General features: G+C 46.9%; 1 protein-coding gene across 2 annotated transcripts; it reads left to right on the forward strand.

Annotated features, from left to right (window-relative positions):
- The first annotated feature begins 1881 nt into the window (after positions 1 to 1881).
- Positions 1882 to 16457, forward strand: LOC101949823 (solute carrier family 22 member 6-A-like). Of its 2 annotated transcripts, none has more exons than XM_065579859.1 (9): positions 1882 to 2010; positions 3245 to 3399; positions 5595 to 5763; positions 8356 to 8479; positions 9111 to 9226; positions 10314 to 10528; positions 11359 to 11467; positions 12688 to 12891; positions 14730 to 16457. In XM_065579859.1, exons 1-9 carry the CDS (start codon positions 1943 to 1945, stop codon positions 14806 to 14808), a joined length of 1239 nt encoding a protein of 412 aa, XP_065435931.1. In that variant the 5' UTR covers positions 1882 to 1942; the 3' UTR covers positions 14809 to 16457. The 2 variants fall into 2 exon arrangements, with proteins under 2 accessions (XP_065435931.1, XP_065435930.1); XM_065579858.1 differs by having other exon boundaries at positions 1883 to 2010; positions 14724 to 16457.
- The last annotated feature ends 514 nt before the right edge of the window (positions 16458 to 16971 follow it).

Here is a 16971-nt window from a genome sequence, read left to right on the forward strand (position 1 = left end):
GCTCTTGGGAAATAATGAGGAGGGTACCGGGTGGAGGGGGGGGCTGACCCCAACCCCAATTTCTTAACTCATGACGTATTGTTTGTATTCTGCTTGCGGTTTAATGAAATAAAAACCCGCCCGCGAGCGGCCCTCGGGGTGTCAGTCTTCGGACTGCACCCCAGTGCACTGGTATGAAGCCAGTAAAGTGGCCTCAGGCTTGAGTCTTTGAACTAAAATCACTGCGTGGGTGTCTTTGACCACAACAGTCCTATGGGCAGAGAGGGTCAGAATATCTATCTATCAATCCTCCTCTTCCTAGATCTGATCTTAAAATTTGCACCAACCTACAGCCCCTGCATGTCTATTGACATCGGCTTGGTTTCAGCCTAAATCAGTGCAGAATTTCATCATAGACTCATAGACTTTAAGGTCAGAAGGGACCATTATGATCATCTGGTCTGACCCCCTGCATGCTGCAGGCCACAAAACCGTCCCTACCCTTTCCTTGACTCTGCTGATGAAGTCCCCAAATCCTGTATCTTAGTGACTTCAATTGGCAGAGAACCCTCTGCTAGAGATCCCTGCCCCATGCTGCGGAGGAAGGCGAAAAACCTCCAGGGCCTCAGCCAATCTACCCTGGAGGAAAATTCCTTCCCGACCCCAAATATGGCGATCAGTAAGACCCCGAGCATGTAGGCAAGAGTCTCCAGCCCGACCCCTGTTAGCCATTATACTGTTTACCTACCATTGCTTGGTATTCCTCAGCTAATATGTTTTACCATTAAGCCATTCCCTCCATAAACTTGTCTAACTTAATCTTAAAACCAGACAGATCCCTCATCGAGGGCCACGTGCTGTTCTCAGTTACATTCTGGCCCCCCAGGCGTCTTCAATCCATGCGGCTTCAAGCGGCTGCCATTGCACAGGTGTAAAGGAAAGCAGGACACGGCTTTTACGCTTTTACGCTTCCCAGAGGCTTGATTCCTTCAGTGTATGAGTAGGAGGAAGCGGTGGTTGCACTGGTTGGGGTGGGAATTCCCCCGTCCATTTTGCAGTCAGTTTCCTCTCAATTAAACTGGACATAATCCACTAATCCGCATTAAAGGAACTGTGAATGATGCTAAGAACTAGCCCTGCTCTCCCCTAGATCTCAAAGAGCTTTACAATAGTGACTAAACCTTACTATCCCATCTCACAGCTGAGGGAAACTGAGGCACACCGCGGCAGCATGACTTGCCCAAGGTCACAGCACGTCAGTGTCAGAGCTAGGAGTAGGGGTCCCAGTCTCTTGAACGCTCACTCCATTCAAAACCATCCACCTCACTTGGGATCATTATATTTGATCCTACATTAACATCGAAAGGACCCATTCTGCCAGGCACTACAGAGACCCAGCTGAGTTCGGAGACTCACTGTGCCAGATGCTCCACAGATCCAAGCTGAGAGTGGAGCCCTGTTGTGCCTGGCACTGCACAGAGCCCAGCTCAGACTGGGGAACCCTTGTGCCGGATACTGCATGGACCCCAGCTCCAATCAGGGCCCCATTGCACTGGGCACTGCACAGACCCCAACTGACACTGTGCTGGGTGCTCTGTGAACACCAACTGAGATTGGGGCCCAGCTGTGCTGGGTGCTGCACAGGTACAAAGCTAGAGACCAGGATGATCCTCCATCATTTTACAGATAATGGACATTGAGGCTCAGAGAGATTCAGGCTGTGATGCCCTGCAGATCACATTTCCCATTAAACGTAGGTAGCTTTGGACTTGTAATTAACAAATTAAAATGAATTGTAAGGATTGCTATGGGAACTGGCTGTCTAAATGCCATTAATGGCTCTGAAAATCTCAGCCCTAGTCTGGGGCATTAACCACAAGCCAGTCTTCCTCGTGGAGCCCAGCTTCGTTTTCTCTCTCCCTTACAGTGGGACCTGGTGTGTGACTCCCGGCAGCTGAAGCAGATGGCTCAGTCCATCTTTATGACTGGGATTCTGGTGGGAGGCATCATCTTTGGAGGTCTGTCAGACAGGTGAGAGCAACATCGTTATGAAGCCGAGCAAGGCTGATTCCTGGGGGAATCAGGAATCTCGAGCAGGAGGAGAGAAGTTATGGTATCTCTGTATTTTGCACTGGTGCGAAAGCTACTGGAATCCTGTGTTCAGTTCCGGTGTCCACAATTCCAGAAGGATGTTGGTAGGTTGGAGAGAGGTCAGAAAAGACCCACGAGAATGATTAAAGGCTTGGAAAATGTGCCTTACAGTGAGAGACTTCAGGAGCTCAATCTATAAAGCAAAGGTTAAGGGGTGATTTGATCACAGTCTGTAAGTGGAACCTCTTGAATTCTTTTAATAATTGTTTATTTTATTTTGGGTAATTTCTTGTTATTTTTGTTTTGTTAATGTTATCCATGCAGGGGATCGGGTCTTGCCCTGGGGGTTGGGAAGCCCCGGAGGGGGGCTGAGTCCTGCCACCAGGGGTTGGGAGGCTCTGGGGGAGGTGAGTGTTGCACCTCCGAGCCTGCCCTGCGCTCACCCCACAGAAGCGGCTCCTGGGGTCCTGTGTGGTGCCGCTGGGCCTGGCTCTCGAATCAGGATGTTGTGGCCTGGCACACGGGGTCGCGGTGCTGCTCCGGTTTGGCGGGGTGCCCCCCCGTTCAGCGTGGGGAGCCAGGCCGAGCTTCACAGGACAGGAGCTGCCACTGCAGGGTGAGTTTTTTGCCTGTTTTCATATTATTTCACATTTGCAAAAAACATGGGGCTCTCTGTATAGGTACCTACACGGGGAGCAGCAATCTGATAAGAGGCTTTTCCATCTAGCAGACCAAGGTCTAACAAGAGCCAGTGGCTGGAAATTGAAGCTAGACAAATTCAGACAGGAAATAAGGTGCAAATTTCTAATAGCAAAAAGAATTCACCATTGGAACAACGGCCCAAGGGCTGTGGTGGATTCTCCAGCCCTGGAGATTTTTAAATCAAGATTGCATGTTTTTCTAACAGTCAAATACCATCCAGGGGATAACCCTACTGCCAGGGCCCTAGATTGCCTTAATCCAGCCCTGCAGGCCTCATCATTAGCAGCTACAGGACGGCTGACATGAAGTATTTTCATCAATAACCTTTTGTCACGTGCCACAGAGCTGGTTTTAGAACTGGGGCCTCCTGCCTCTTTGCCCCTTCCCCAAGCCAGGAAGCCAGGCCAGTCAATGGCACCAATAATTCCTTGCACCGGTTTCCCTCACCTGTTCTCTTTGTTTTTTGGCTCAGGTTTGGCCGCAGGTCTCCCTTGATCTGGTGCTATTTGCAGATGGCTGTCACAGGCACCTGCACTGCCTTCTCGCCCAGCTTCACTGCCTACTGCATCTTCCGCTTCCTGACTGGAATGGCCTTCTCAGGCATTATGATGAACAGTGTCTCTCTGTGTAAGTGTGTCTGGCGCCTGCCATCCCAGACACAAGATGAGCTGGTTACTGGGGATGGACGGAAGTGCCTTGTTCCCGCTGCTAATAAATTACTCTGTGATGGGAGCACAGAGAGACCAGAAGCACACACCCATGGGTGGGATGTCCAAGGTCTCAGCACCAAAAATCGGGAGCTAGATTTTCCAAAAGTCCTAGGTCCCATTCCAACCTGGATTTACCAAAGCACTCAGCAGCTCCCTTTGGGACACTGATTGCCACAGCTGACAAAGACCTGAGCACGTTATTTAGGAGGTATTTTGCACCTTGAAAGCTGGGCCTGTCCTCTTCTGAAAATGTGATACTTAAACGAGAACTGAGTTCTCTGGAACAATCCCACCTCCGTGTGCTTCTGCAGTGCCAGAGCAGAGGAGATGCCACAAAACAGGGCAGCTTCCAATAGCATGCAGGTACCTGTAGTGAGGCGGCCTGGTTCCCAGCCGCCCCGGAGGGGGACGAGCCCCTCCGGCGCCAAAGTGGGTGGAGCCAGTGTAGCTTGCACCCCCCCTACAGAGGTCAGGGTGCAGGACAGGAAGTACAAAAGCCCAACCCCAGAGCCAGTGCTTCTATATCTTGGGAAATTTACCAAAATCTGGGAATTTTTCAGTAAAATGTTTTGAATGAAAATTCCCAATTTCCCAAGATAAAACATTTTACTCACAAATTCCCAAGTTTTGGGAAAGTTCCCAGGATATAGAAGCACTGTAAAAAGCTTTATCTGGGAATTTTTCCACCAGATTTAGGAAATTTTTAGCACTAGGTTGGGAAAAGTTGGCATCACGATATAGAAGCACTGCCCAGAGTTCACTAGAGGCCCGGCCACTGGACAAGCCAGACGCCTGTGGCCTAGCTCTCAGTTGGGAGACTCCTACAATTTGTGGCCGACCCAAGGACTGGCCAGATGCCGACCAGACCCCGGAGAAGCTGGTAAACTTGTCTGTGGCAAGTTACCCAGAGGAGCTGCCAAGCCTACAGCCCGCCACGTACCCAGAGGAGCCCATGGTGCTTAACTCCTTGGAAGACTCTGCCCAGACGCAGGTACCTCTAGAGGGGGAGGTAGGAAGTAGCTCGCGGGCAGCCGACCCTAGTCTGGCTGCAGCACACCCAAAGCCAATGTCAGTTTGTTGCGGTCAGGATCCCCACTGACGCAGCAACGGGTCTTCTGCTGCTGTTAAGGCCCCAGGCTGGGACGCAGTGGAGCGGGTGGGCCTGCGTCCCCCCTGCCACCCAACATGCGGGTGGCAGTCTCCCCCTCTCCCAGGTCTTTCGCCGCAAGGACGTGGGTTTCCTAAACCTATTTGTCTGCTCAGCCCCTGCCTGAGAGCCACAGAACAGGGCAGCTTCCAATAGCATGCAGGTCCCTGTAGTGAGGCGGCCTGGTTCCCAGCCACCCCGGAGGGGGATGAGCCCCGGCTGAACCCCTACAGTCCCCAAGAATGGAATGGAAGCTATTTAGAGTGGAGTGCCGTCATCAGATGACGATGATTCACAAGAGAACAGAGATTCCACAATACATCTTCTACAGAACAGGCACAGGCACAGGCCATGTGCATCAGCCAGGAACTACAGAATGCCCTCCTCGTTACTAGAAAGTCCCTTGCACTATTCAATGTATACAGGTTCTCTAGGAACTGAAGGACCCAGGGGCAGTTGGGTATCAGAGGCTAATGGGACTCAGCTTATTCAATTACATAACAGCTGTGTCTTGTGGCTGATGTACTTCAGGGTGCATAAGTGTGCCATTGTGGGGTGTTTGAGCTGCTGCAACCCTGCAGGGTACAGTACAGCCTGCTACCGTTGGGCGGGGGGGTCTTCTGGAGTGTTTGCAACCCTGCAAAGGGCAGTACTGCTTGCTGCCATCAGGGGGTGGAGTTGCTGCAGGGCGCAGTACTAGCTGCTGCCATGGCGAGGGGGAATGGAGCGTCTCCAGCAGGGTGCAGTACCACCTACTACCACTAGGTGGGAGGCAACTGGCAGGGGAAGGAGGCATGGATCAGGGAATACAGGTTCTGGGGACCTATTTCATCTCAGCCTCAAAGAGCCAGGGGTAGGCGGTTTGTACATGTTCCTGCTGCTTCCGCTCGTGCTTGTTCTCACGACTGGATGTCATCAGCCCAAGGACACAGAGATTATTTTCCCTTTTGTGTGTGTCTCCCCAGCTGTGGAATGGACACCTACCCGCACACGGGCTGTTGTGGTCACCATGTTTGGATACTGCTACACAATTGGGCAGTTCATTCTGGCTGGGGTGGCTTACGCCATCCCCAATTGGTGCTGGCTGCAGCTTGTGGTGTCTTTGCCCTATTTCATCAGCTTCATCTACTCCTGGTAGGTTAGCTCACCCTTATCCTTTCTGATCCATTCCCCTTCCATCCTGCTTTTCTCACTGGATGCAAGAATGAGACAAACTTTAAGCAAGTAGAATAAACAAATCTCTTATCCTGGTTCTCATAATCTTGCGTCTCGATTACTGCAACATCCCCTTCTCCGGTCTTGGCAAATGCAATCTTCCTCCACTTACATCCATTTAAAACACTCCTGCAAAGATCATTCCCTGTCTCATCACTTTGTCCATGTCACCTCTCTCTTTGCAGCCCTCCACTGGCTCCCCGTTCTTCATCACATCATACATAAACTACTCATCTTCACTTTCAAAGCTGTTCACGCCCTACTGCACCATACCTATCCCATCTGTCATTCATTAGCACAATGCCGACTCCCAACTCCGATTGGCCCAGGATGCCTGCCTCTGTTGCCCAGTTGCTAAATTTTCAAACGAGCACCTTTGTGCATTCTATCATGCTGCCACTCATACCTGGGTGGAGTTGCCCTGTAAACATCAGCAAAGGTACCTCGTTGTCCTTCTTCTAACTCTCCCTTGCTGTGTGGCTTACAAAAAAAACCTGACGAAGGTTAGGCTGCTCGTGTGCAGAGACCACTGCCTATCATGCTGACCAATACTGTCTCACTGTTTCCCTGTGCTCTTCTCTCTATATCCACCTTTTGTTGCTTGTCTTGTCCTTAGATTATAAGCTGTATGGGGCAGCGACTGTCTTTTTGTTCAGTGCCTCGGACAATGGGGTTCTGCCCCATGACTGGGTCTTCAGGGCATTACGATAATGCAAATACTGAACAAAGAACTATGAAAGCTGTGGAGTTTCATTCCTAGAATTGTTTCATCAAACCAGGGAAATGGCAAGACCAAGGCCTGGTCCCCACTAAGCCCCCACTTCGGACTAAGGTACACAAATTCAGCTACGTTAATAACGTAGCTGAATTCGAAGTACCTTAGTCTGAACTTACTGTGGGTCCAGACGCGGCAGGAAGGCTCCCCCGTCGATGCCGCGTACTCCTCTCGGCGAGCTGGAGTACCGGCGTCGACGGCGAGCACTTCCGGGATCGATTTATCGCGTCTTAACCAGACACGATAAATTGATCCCAGAACATCGATTGCCTGCCGCTGGACCCTCTGGTAAGTGAAGACATACACTAAGAGGATAACGTATGAATAGAGAGAATTGAAGATTTGCGGTCTTAAATTTGTTTTCCATGAAAAATGGCTTCTCCCCCAAAAAATTCCTTCAGAAATTTGCAACAAAAGCAAACATTTTATTTTAGTTTTCAGGATTTCGGGGGGAGGGGCGGGTTTCCTGAAAAATAACCATATCTTTCTAAGTTTGTTAATTTTTTGACACAACAAAAATTTTCATTTCAATGTTTTGGAGCCATTTTTTTCCACTTTCCCCCATTTTCCAGTGGAAAAATGAAAACAAAAGGAAATAAAAGAGAGGAAATAATAATAATAAAAAAAACCCTTCCAAAATGGAAGCAAAATGAAAACTTTTGTTCTGTTGAAGAAAATTTAAAATATTGTGAAAAATTTCCAGTGAAAGCAAAGAGGGCTCTACTCCACCCATAATGTCACTGCTAGGTAATATGAGGAACTGACCTATCTTGGGTATTTATCTAGCACCCATCACCATAGTATCTAGGTACATCAGTGTTTAATATATTTATCCTCACAGCTAGAGCTGGCTGGCAACAAACATGAGAGTCTTTGAGACTTTGAAAAGTTTTCCCATCCTGAATCTGGCGAAAAGTCAAAACCAGGAAAACTTTTGTGAATTAATAATCTGAAAAACTATTCTGGTTGGGTCAGTTGAAATGTTTCCTTTTGATAATTTTGAAATTTTTCTTTTTGATCTGGAGCTTGTTTATTTTTTACCCTTTTTTTAGTGTAAATCATCAAAAATTTTGAAACAAAATTGTTGAAACTTTTAATTTTGACAAAGGACAAATTTTGAAACGTTGTTTTTTTTTTTAAATCAAGAGGTTCATTGAAACCGACCTTTCCCTGCAAACAGTTTCAATTTGAACAAACCCGCATTTTTCAATGGACAAATATTTCAGCAGAACAGTGCCAACCAGCTATAACCACAACACCCTTCTGAGGGAGAGCAGTGCTATTACCCTATTGTACAGATGAGGGGATTCAGACACAGAGACAGACTAAGTGACTAGCAACGGTCGCACAAGAAGTCTGCAGGGGAGCAAGGAATTGAAGCCAGGTCTCGGCTATCACCCTATCACCATCCTTCTTTCCTTATGCATGGCAAGGTGCAATACCACCTGCTGCCACTGGGCAGTCTCCTGACGGAAATGGAGCTTCAAGTTGCAGTAACACTTGGCTGTCACCAGGGGGCTGCAGGTAGCAGCAGGGACCAGAGAACGCAGGTTCCACGGAGGCTATTCCACAACATGCTCCCTGCTGCCTCTGTCACTGCTTGTGCCCTGCACTGGCTTTGGGCACTGCCCCTAGTGTAGAAGAACAGCACCGTGCTCCAATGGAGCTGATCCCAGTTCAACAAGAGCAATGCGCGTGTTCTGTGCAGGTGTGTTTTCATATCTTCTGTTTCCCAGGTGGTTCGCGGAGTCCGCCCGCTGGCTGGTAATAGCCGGCAGACCTGACGAGGCAGTGAAGCAGCTCCAGAGAGTGGCCAGGATAAACCGGAAGAAGGAAGAAGGAGACAAACTTAACACAGAGGTAAGACTGGATCTCAGAGAGGCTGAGAGCTCCCATCAACTCCAGCGGCCGATATAGGCACGCAAGACAAGCAGCTATAAATCAGCATGGTTGCACTCATGTCATGGGGACTCTGCACATGTACACCAGTGGCCCAACTGGCTTTAGTATTCCCTGAGCAATGGAATTCTCACCATGGTCTGACTTCTTTCTCGTACAATGGGATTCCCATACGTACAAGGTATCTTCTATCAATCTCTCGACCTATAGTCCTACATACATAACCACCTATCCATCCATCTATGTATCCATCTATTATAAACATATACTCATACACATAATCTCTCTATTCATCTCCATCTATCTTTCATCTCCCCCAGACACCTCTCTATCCATCTATCCCCATACAAATGCTTCTATCCATCCAACTATCCATCCATCCATGCACAACCTTCTATCTATCCATCTATCCATTCCTCCCTTCCTACACGTACACATTATTTTGTCTAGACTGAGGCGTCCTCTGAAACTAGAATTTTGGCACCACTGGATGATCCAGAATCTCATTCCCTCCCATTCCCCTGCTCTCTTTCCAGGCCATTCCCACCATGGAGGCCCCATGCCGTTACCCAGAATTCTCTTTTCTCCCCAGGTCTTGAGATCCAACATGCTGAAAGAAATAGCCTCTGCAAAGAGCAGCTATACCTTCATCGACCTGGTGCGGACCCCTGTCGTACGCCGGATCTCCTTCTGCCTCTGCTTTGTATGGTTAGTTGGCTCTTGTGCTTGCACAAAGAGGAAGCTGAGACTATGATATGAAGCAGTCTGCAGCAAGTAAACCAGGCACGACTATTTGCTGAGGAATGGGGCAAATAATGGATTTTCTGACCCGCAGGCAATTCCGAAAAATCAGTACAAAAAATCATTTTGCGTTGAATAGAAAACCATTTTTTTCTTAATTTTTGACTAATCAAAAAGTTGAAAAAAAATTAAGTGAAACATTTTGTTTTGATTTTAAATATTTTAAGATTTTTTAAAAATAAAATTAAAGAAATGTTTGAGACAAACATTCATTTTGAACCAAAACTGGAAACATTTAGATTTTGTTTTTGTTTGTTTTTGTTTTGTGTGGCGTTTTTTTTTTATCTGAAACAATTCAGCCAAAGGGACATGAACTCCCTAAGCATTTTGATGTCATTGAGTCTGCACTTTGTGCTGAAAAAAGTTGTAGATGAGAAATTTTGCTCAGCTCTACTAAGCCCCACTGACGCTCCACTTCATCCCATGGCATGTCAGTGACAGTCAATTTCACCTAGATTGAATTTCCCATTAGATCACAATTCAGTATGTTATAGCTAGACTTCGATAAATCCCACCTGGGAGACAGCATGTAGAGAAAACCATCAGGAGGTGATTCTACCCAGAAGCAGGAATAGGACTCAGGAGTCCTGGCTCCTATAGTCACCTATTCCTAGTACTAGGACACATTCCATGTGCAGAGCTGGGAAAAGAAGCCAGGAATCCTTGGTCCCTCGTGTGTCCTGTTCTAGCTATTGGCCCCCATTCCTCTGAGAATTAACAACAAAGCAAAGTCCCCTCTTGCTCTAACCACTAGACCCCACTTCTTCCAAAGCTGGAAATAGAACTCAGGAGTTTTGGCTGTCAGCTGCTCCTCAGTCTAACTCACTAGACCCTAATCCTCTCCCACAGCCATGAACAGAACACAGTGCAGTCTACCCACTTGTGCAGTCTACCCACATTTGCAGAGCCTATTGCTGAAAGGGAACACACTTGTAACAAATAAACTCAATGATAAGGACTCTCTATGCATCAATACCTGTCTGCTTCATCCCAGGTTCTCCACCAGCTTTGCCTATTACGGGTTGGCCATGGACCTTCAGAATTTCGGTGTCAATATCGTCTTGATCCAGCTGGTCTTTGGAGCTATTGATTTCCCAGCAAAATTCATCTCAGTCCTCACAATCGGCTTCATCGGGCGCCGGTTCACACAGGCCTTGACCCTCATCCTGGCTGGACTCTCTATCCTAGCCAACATCTTTGTGCCACAAGGTGGTTACTTGGTGTGCCGGATTTTCAGAGTTAGATCCAGAAGTGTTCAAGCCTTTGTCCTACCAAAGGTTCAAAGCCTGGCTGATATGGTCAGCTGCAGGGGAGGGAGAAGAGCCAGGAGAGCTGATCCATAAGGGCTAATGGGGCTCAAGCCCACGGATACGTCACAGCTGTGTTCTGTGGTTGAGGTACTGCAGGGTACAGAACCACCTGCTGCTGCCAGGGATTGAAGAAGCTGACAGGTGTTTACGACACCAGTTGCCATGGCACTTCTCCGTGTAGCAACCTGAGAGTCATATTCAGCCTGATCCAGGCTGGCCTGTTGCAAGATGGTTGCGAAGTGGATGAGCTGCTGACTGGGAGGGGTGACAGACACAGTTTCACAAACAAAGCTGGGTAGATGGTTATTAGTATTTGATCATTGGGCGAGGTGCTGCATGGACCCCAGATGACATCAGGGTCCCATTGTGCCGAGTACTGCACAGACCTAAAGGGAGATAGAGGCCCTGCCCCAAAGAGCTCACAATCTAAATAGACACAACACAGAAAGGACTATCGCTCTTATTTCTAGATGGCAAACTGAGGCACAGATCCTCAGCTGGTGTCAATTAGCCCAGCTCCATTGATTTCTTTCCCCTTTTGGCTTTAATGGAGCAGCTGGGGATTTGGCCCCATTGATTCCAGCGCAGATATGCTGATTTACAGCAGCTGTGGATCTGGCCCCATCGGCACCAGTGGCTGGGATACATCCCATTGACTCCTGACCCTTCTTGAGCATTTCAGCCTTTTTCCACATGCTTAACCCTCCTCCATTGTGTCCTTCTCCCAAGATCTGAAGATCCTGCGCACCATTCTGGCTGTCGTTGGAAAAGGCTGTCTTGCTGCCTCCTTTAACTGTGTCTACCTCTACACGAGTGAGCTGTACCCCACAGTGATTAGGTATGTAGAAAAAACTCAGAGGGTGCAGCTCAAACTTCACATGCAGCCCCATGGAACAGCAAAAGACCAGAGCCAAGTGACTAGTGATTAGAGTTGGTTGGGAATTTTTCATAAAAATGTATTTTTCTGATGGAAAATTAATTAATCAAAGCCCAAGCTTTTCACGGAAAGTGTTAATTAGAAAAAATAGGGGGGAGGTTGGAAATTACATTTTCAAAATGAAAATTTCATTTTTTTCTGGTTGGAAACAACTTTGTGTTTTGGAATCTGTATTAAAAACAAACTCTTTTTTGTACAAATTTATAATGGTCAAAATCGAGTTGAAATGATGTGAGGGACCCAAACCAAGATTTTTTTTATACTGTTGAATTCACAAATTTTTTTGAAATTTCAATAGTTCGTCCTGATTCAGAATGGGAAAAATGTTTGAAATCTCAAAATGTATCATGAGACAGGAAAACAATTTCCTGACCAGCTCTACTAGTGATTTTGGGCACCTCAGGGGATGCCCACATTAGGACACCGCAACTGGGCCTCATTCTCTGCAATTGCTGAGGATGTGCCATCTGAAAAGTGAGGGCCCTCTGAGACGTCTCAGTCTAGCCACCCAAAATTGCCCTTCTAGGAACTAGGAATTGCCACATCAGATCAAAGATCAAGCTAGCCCAGTCCCAGCTGCAAGAAACCCTGCACTTGTGGGGTAACCTACCTCCAGGAAAGATCCCATTTGTTAAGTTAGCACCTAGAGACCACACCAGAGCCCCATGGTGCCAACTGCTGCACAGACCCTGACTGAGATCATGTCCCCATTGTACCAGGCACTCCACAGATTCCGAGTGAGAGCAGGGCCTTCATTGTATAAGGCACTGCACAGAACCAAATTGAGATTAGGGCCCCATTGTGTCAGGTGCTGCCCAGATACATAGTGACAGCAGTCTCTGCTCTTCACAATCATAATAGACAAGACAGACTGAGGGTGTGAGGAGAAAAAGATGAATGGAGAGAGGAAGTGACTTGCCCAGCCAGTGACTTACGCAGTGGGTCAGTGGCAGAGCAAGGAAAAAAACCAGGTGTCCTGATTCCCTAGTCACTCTACTAGTCCACAGGGCCTGACTGAGAGGTACTGCTTGGCTTATTGCCTGTGAGCTCCTTAGCCCAGATTTTTCTCATCACTGCGGCTTATGCTAATAGCTCTGTTTGCTATGATTTCAAATTCACAGGCAGACCGGCATGGGTTTGAGCAACACCATGGCGCGTCTGGGCAGCATCATTGCCCCATTGGTGAAGATGCTGGAGGAATACATTCCCTTCCTGCCACTGATCATTTATGGAGCTGCCCCAATCATCTCCGGAATTGCAGCGACCTTCCTGCCCGAGACGCTCAACATGCCATTGCCTGAGACCATAGAGGAGGTGGAGACACGGTTAGTAGACTCTATTGGGAGGCAAGAACAGTAGCCATGACGCACCTTGTGGGGGCTTTGTGATATAGACTTGGATCCACTGAGAGAGAGAGAGATTGCACAAACAAGAAATGATATGCATGATTAGATAGATAGAGAAGAACGGCCATACTGGATCAGACCAAAGGTCCATCAAGCCCAGTATCCTGTCCTCTGACAGTGGCCAATGGCAGGTGCCCCAAAGGGAATGAACAGACAGATTATCAAGTGATCCATGCCGTGTCACCCAATCCCAGCTTCTGGCAAACAGAGGCTAGGGACACCATTCCTGCCCATCCTGGCTAATAGCCATTGATGCACCTATTTTCCATGAATCTATCTAGCTCCCTTTTGAGCCCTCTTATAGTATTGGCCTTCACAACGCCCTCTGGGAACAAGTTCCAGAGGTTGACAGTGCATTGTGTGAAAAAATACTTTCTTGTGTTTGTTTTAAACCTGCTACCTATTAATTTCATTTGTTGGCCCCTTGTTCTTGTATTATGAGAAGGAGTAAATAACAATTCCTTATTTATTTTCTCTATACCACTCATGATTTTCTAGACCTCTATCATATCCCCCCATAGTTGCCTCTTTCCCAAGCTGAAAAGTCCCAGTCTTATTAATCTCTCCTCATACGGAAGCCATTCTGAACAATAATCATTTGTATTGCCCTTTTCTGAACATTTTCCAATTCCAATCTTTTTTGAGATGGGGCGACCACATCTGGACACAGTATTCAAGCTGTGGGCGTACCATGGATTTATATAGAGGCAATATGATATTTTCTATCTTATTATCTATCCCTTTCTTGATGATTCCCAACATTCTGTTCGCTTTTTTGAATGCCACTGCACATTGAGTGGATGATTTCAGAGAACTATCCACAATGACTCTAAGATCACTTTCTTGAGTGGTAACAACTAATCTAGACCCTATCTTTGTATATGTACAGTTAGGATTATGTTTTACAATGTGTATTACTTTGCATTTATCAACATTAAATTTCATTTTCCATTTTGTTACCCAGTCACCCAGTTTTGTGAGATCCTTTTATAGCGTTTCACAGTCTGCCTGGGACTTAACTATCTTGAGTAGTTTTGTATTATCTGCAAATTTTGCCCCCTCACTGTTTACCCCTTTTTCCAGATTATTTATGAATATGTTAAATAGGACTGATCCTAGAACAGACCCCTGAGGGACCCCACTATTTACCTCTCTCCATTCTGAGAACTGACCATTTATGCCTACCCTTTGTTTCCTATCTTTTAACCAGTTACCAATCCATGAGACAACCTTCTCTCTTATCCCATGACTGCTTATTTTGCTTAAGAGCCTGTGGTGAGAGATCTTGTCAAAGGCTTTCTGAAAATCTAAATACACTATATCCACTGTATCTCCTTTGTCCGCTTGCTTGTTGACCCCTCAAAGAATTCAAGTAGATTGGTGAGGCATGATTTCCCTTAACAAAAACCATATTGACTATTTCCCAACAAATTATATTTATCTATGTTTCTGACAATTTTCTTCTTTACGATAGTTTCAACCAATTTGCCCGGAACTGAAGTGAGGCTTATCAGCCTGTAGTTGCCAGGGTCACCTCTGGAGCCCTTTTTAAAAATTGGCATCACATTAGCTATCCTCCAGTCATTTAGATAGATTAGATAGATAATCTGATCCCATTAACTCCAGTGTATCTATGGCTGATTTGCACCAGGTGGGATCTGGCCCCAACAGCTCCAAGCATGTTTTAAGCCAAGTACATCTCTTGATGCTTGTATAAATGTTAATATTTACTGATATTCTTTTTCATTGAGACCCAGGCATCTGAGAGATGAAGAACAACAAATGAAGATCCTTCTGAATCCCACCATGCCAGACACAGCCGAGGAAGCCAGTTAAGGAAAGAAAAACGAGCAACTGTTGTAGGGGCTATGGGTACAATTTTTAAAAGTGCCTATGTGCCTTAGGAGCCTACGTTCCATTTTCACCAGTGACTTAGCAACTCTCATGATAGTTAAGTGCCTCATCTACCTGAACACTTCTGAACATCCCTCTGGGCACTTATCTGAATCTCTTGGCACCTAAATACCTTTGAAAATGTGGCTCCCAATCACTTTTGAAACTGGGGGCTTAGGCACTTTTGAAGACTCCGCCCTATCTCTTTTACTGTTTTAATCATGCCAGAAGTACTATGCAGGCATCAGTGACAACTCCATAGGGGTTGAATTTTGCACTTAATGCAGGGAATCAACCTCTTCAAACAGCATGTTGACCTCTAAATCACAGCAGGAATTTATACCACGTGACCTGCTGCTGTGCAAGGTGGGAGACATGAATCAATTACTCTCTTTAGATCCTCCATGTAGTTCTAAACCTGGTGTTGCACTCTGCTGGGATCCAACATATGGTACCCAAGAGCTCAGCAAATACTTTTGGGCCAGATCCTCAGCACGTGTTAATGCACATAGTTGAGGATTGGCCCAATACTGCAAGGCACAAATGGGGTAGGCAGCAAGGGGCAAAGTTTTGGTTGACAAATTTTGCACAGCTCCACTAGTCACAGATTGGCTTAAGGCCCGAAGCATGAGGTTTATATGCCTTTTAAAACTCTTTGCTGTATTATTGATATTCCTGTTACCTATAGAGCTGTCCAGTTCCCCTTTGAATCTTGCTAAGTTGTGGTTTCAATGTCATCCTGTATCAGTGAGTTCCACCGTCTAACACCATCATGCCAGAAAGGATATTTCCTTTGTTCAGTTTTGAAAGCAGGGAAGGGAACCCAGGAGTCCGGATTCTCAGCTTCCCCTTCCCTAGCCCACTATATTTTACTTCCCTCAGAGTCGGGAGTCCTGACTCCCAACCCCCCCCCCCAATACAAACACACTCTAACCTCCCCTCCCATTCCAGAGCTAGGAATGGAACCCAGGAGTCCTGACCCTCATTCCTGCTGCTCAGACACACTAAACTCCATTCCTTCCAGAACTGGTAACCAAACCCAGGAGTCCTGATTCTCAGCCCGTACAGCTATGACCACTAAACCCTACTTTCCTCACATTCCTCACAATGGAACCCAAGAATCCTGATGCCTAGTTTTAACCTCCAGACCACTCAATTACACCAGTATAAATCACGACTGAAGGGTGACTACAGCTTGAGCAGTCATACCTGAGCTAGCTTGACTCTTGCTGGCTCAGGTACCAGAGCAATAATTCAGCGCAGGCTGTACAAGCCTGTCTGGACCCCTGGGTCATTAGTCACAGGACTAGCCCACGCTGAAGCATGTGCTGCTGCATAGACAGACCCTAACTCAGCTGCCTTGGTTGGATTTGAGAATCTGTCTCCTTGTCCCTATGTTTTGTGTTAATAAAATGCACATTTTCATTTAAAAAAAAATCCAGTTAACAGGATCAAAATGTGGCTCATCCCGATCCATGTAGGGTTTAAACTCCACCTAGAGTTTAAACCCTACATGGGGCAAAAGCATCTATTTACTGTACAAAGAAAATACCTATGTGAAATGCTGTGGCAAATAAACAGTTTCTGTTGCACTTGGCAGTGTTCTTCTTGAAGGCAGGTTCTGCATTCTTTGGAAGCTAGGCTCAGGGTTCAAGTACAGACGCTGGTTCTGGTTACATCCTCAGTCTCTGGGGTGCTGGGGGGAACACAGCCATCCCATACAATCATACTCTGCTCTTCTCTGTGCTCTCCGAGGGCTTTTTGCGTATTGCTTAACCAAGCCTCACACCCTCATTGAAGTTAGGTGAATATTATTGTACCCGTATGACAGAGTAACAAAATAAGGCACAGAGCAACATGACCGAGGTTCTGGATGGAAAGTCAGTGAGAGAGCTAAGGATAGAGCCCCAGAGTTCTGACTCACAGCACCCCCCACCCCACTACCACCACTACCACTAGAGCCCACTCCCCTCCCAGAGTTGGGAACAAAACACAAGACTCCCAGCTATCAATACTCTACTACTATTCTAACCACAAGATAACACTCCTTCCGGTGTTTGGAACAAAACCCAAGCATCTGAGTTTCCAATCCTCTGCTCTGATCAC

The sequence above is a fragment of the Chrysemys picta genome, unplaced genomic scaffold (genome assembly GCF_011386835.1).
Source record: "Chrysemys picta bellii isolate R12L10 unplaced genomic scaffold, ASM1138683v2 scaf961, whole genome shotgun sequence".
Lineage (NCBI taxonomy): Eukaryota > Metazoa > Chordata > Testudines > Emydidae > Chrysemys > Chrysemys picta.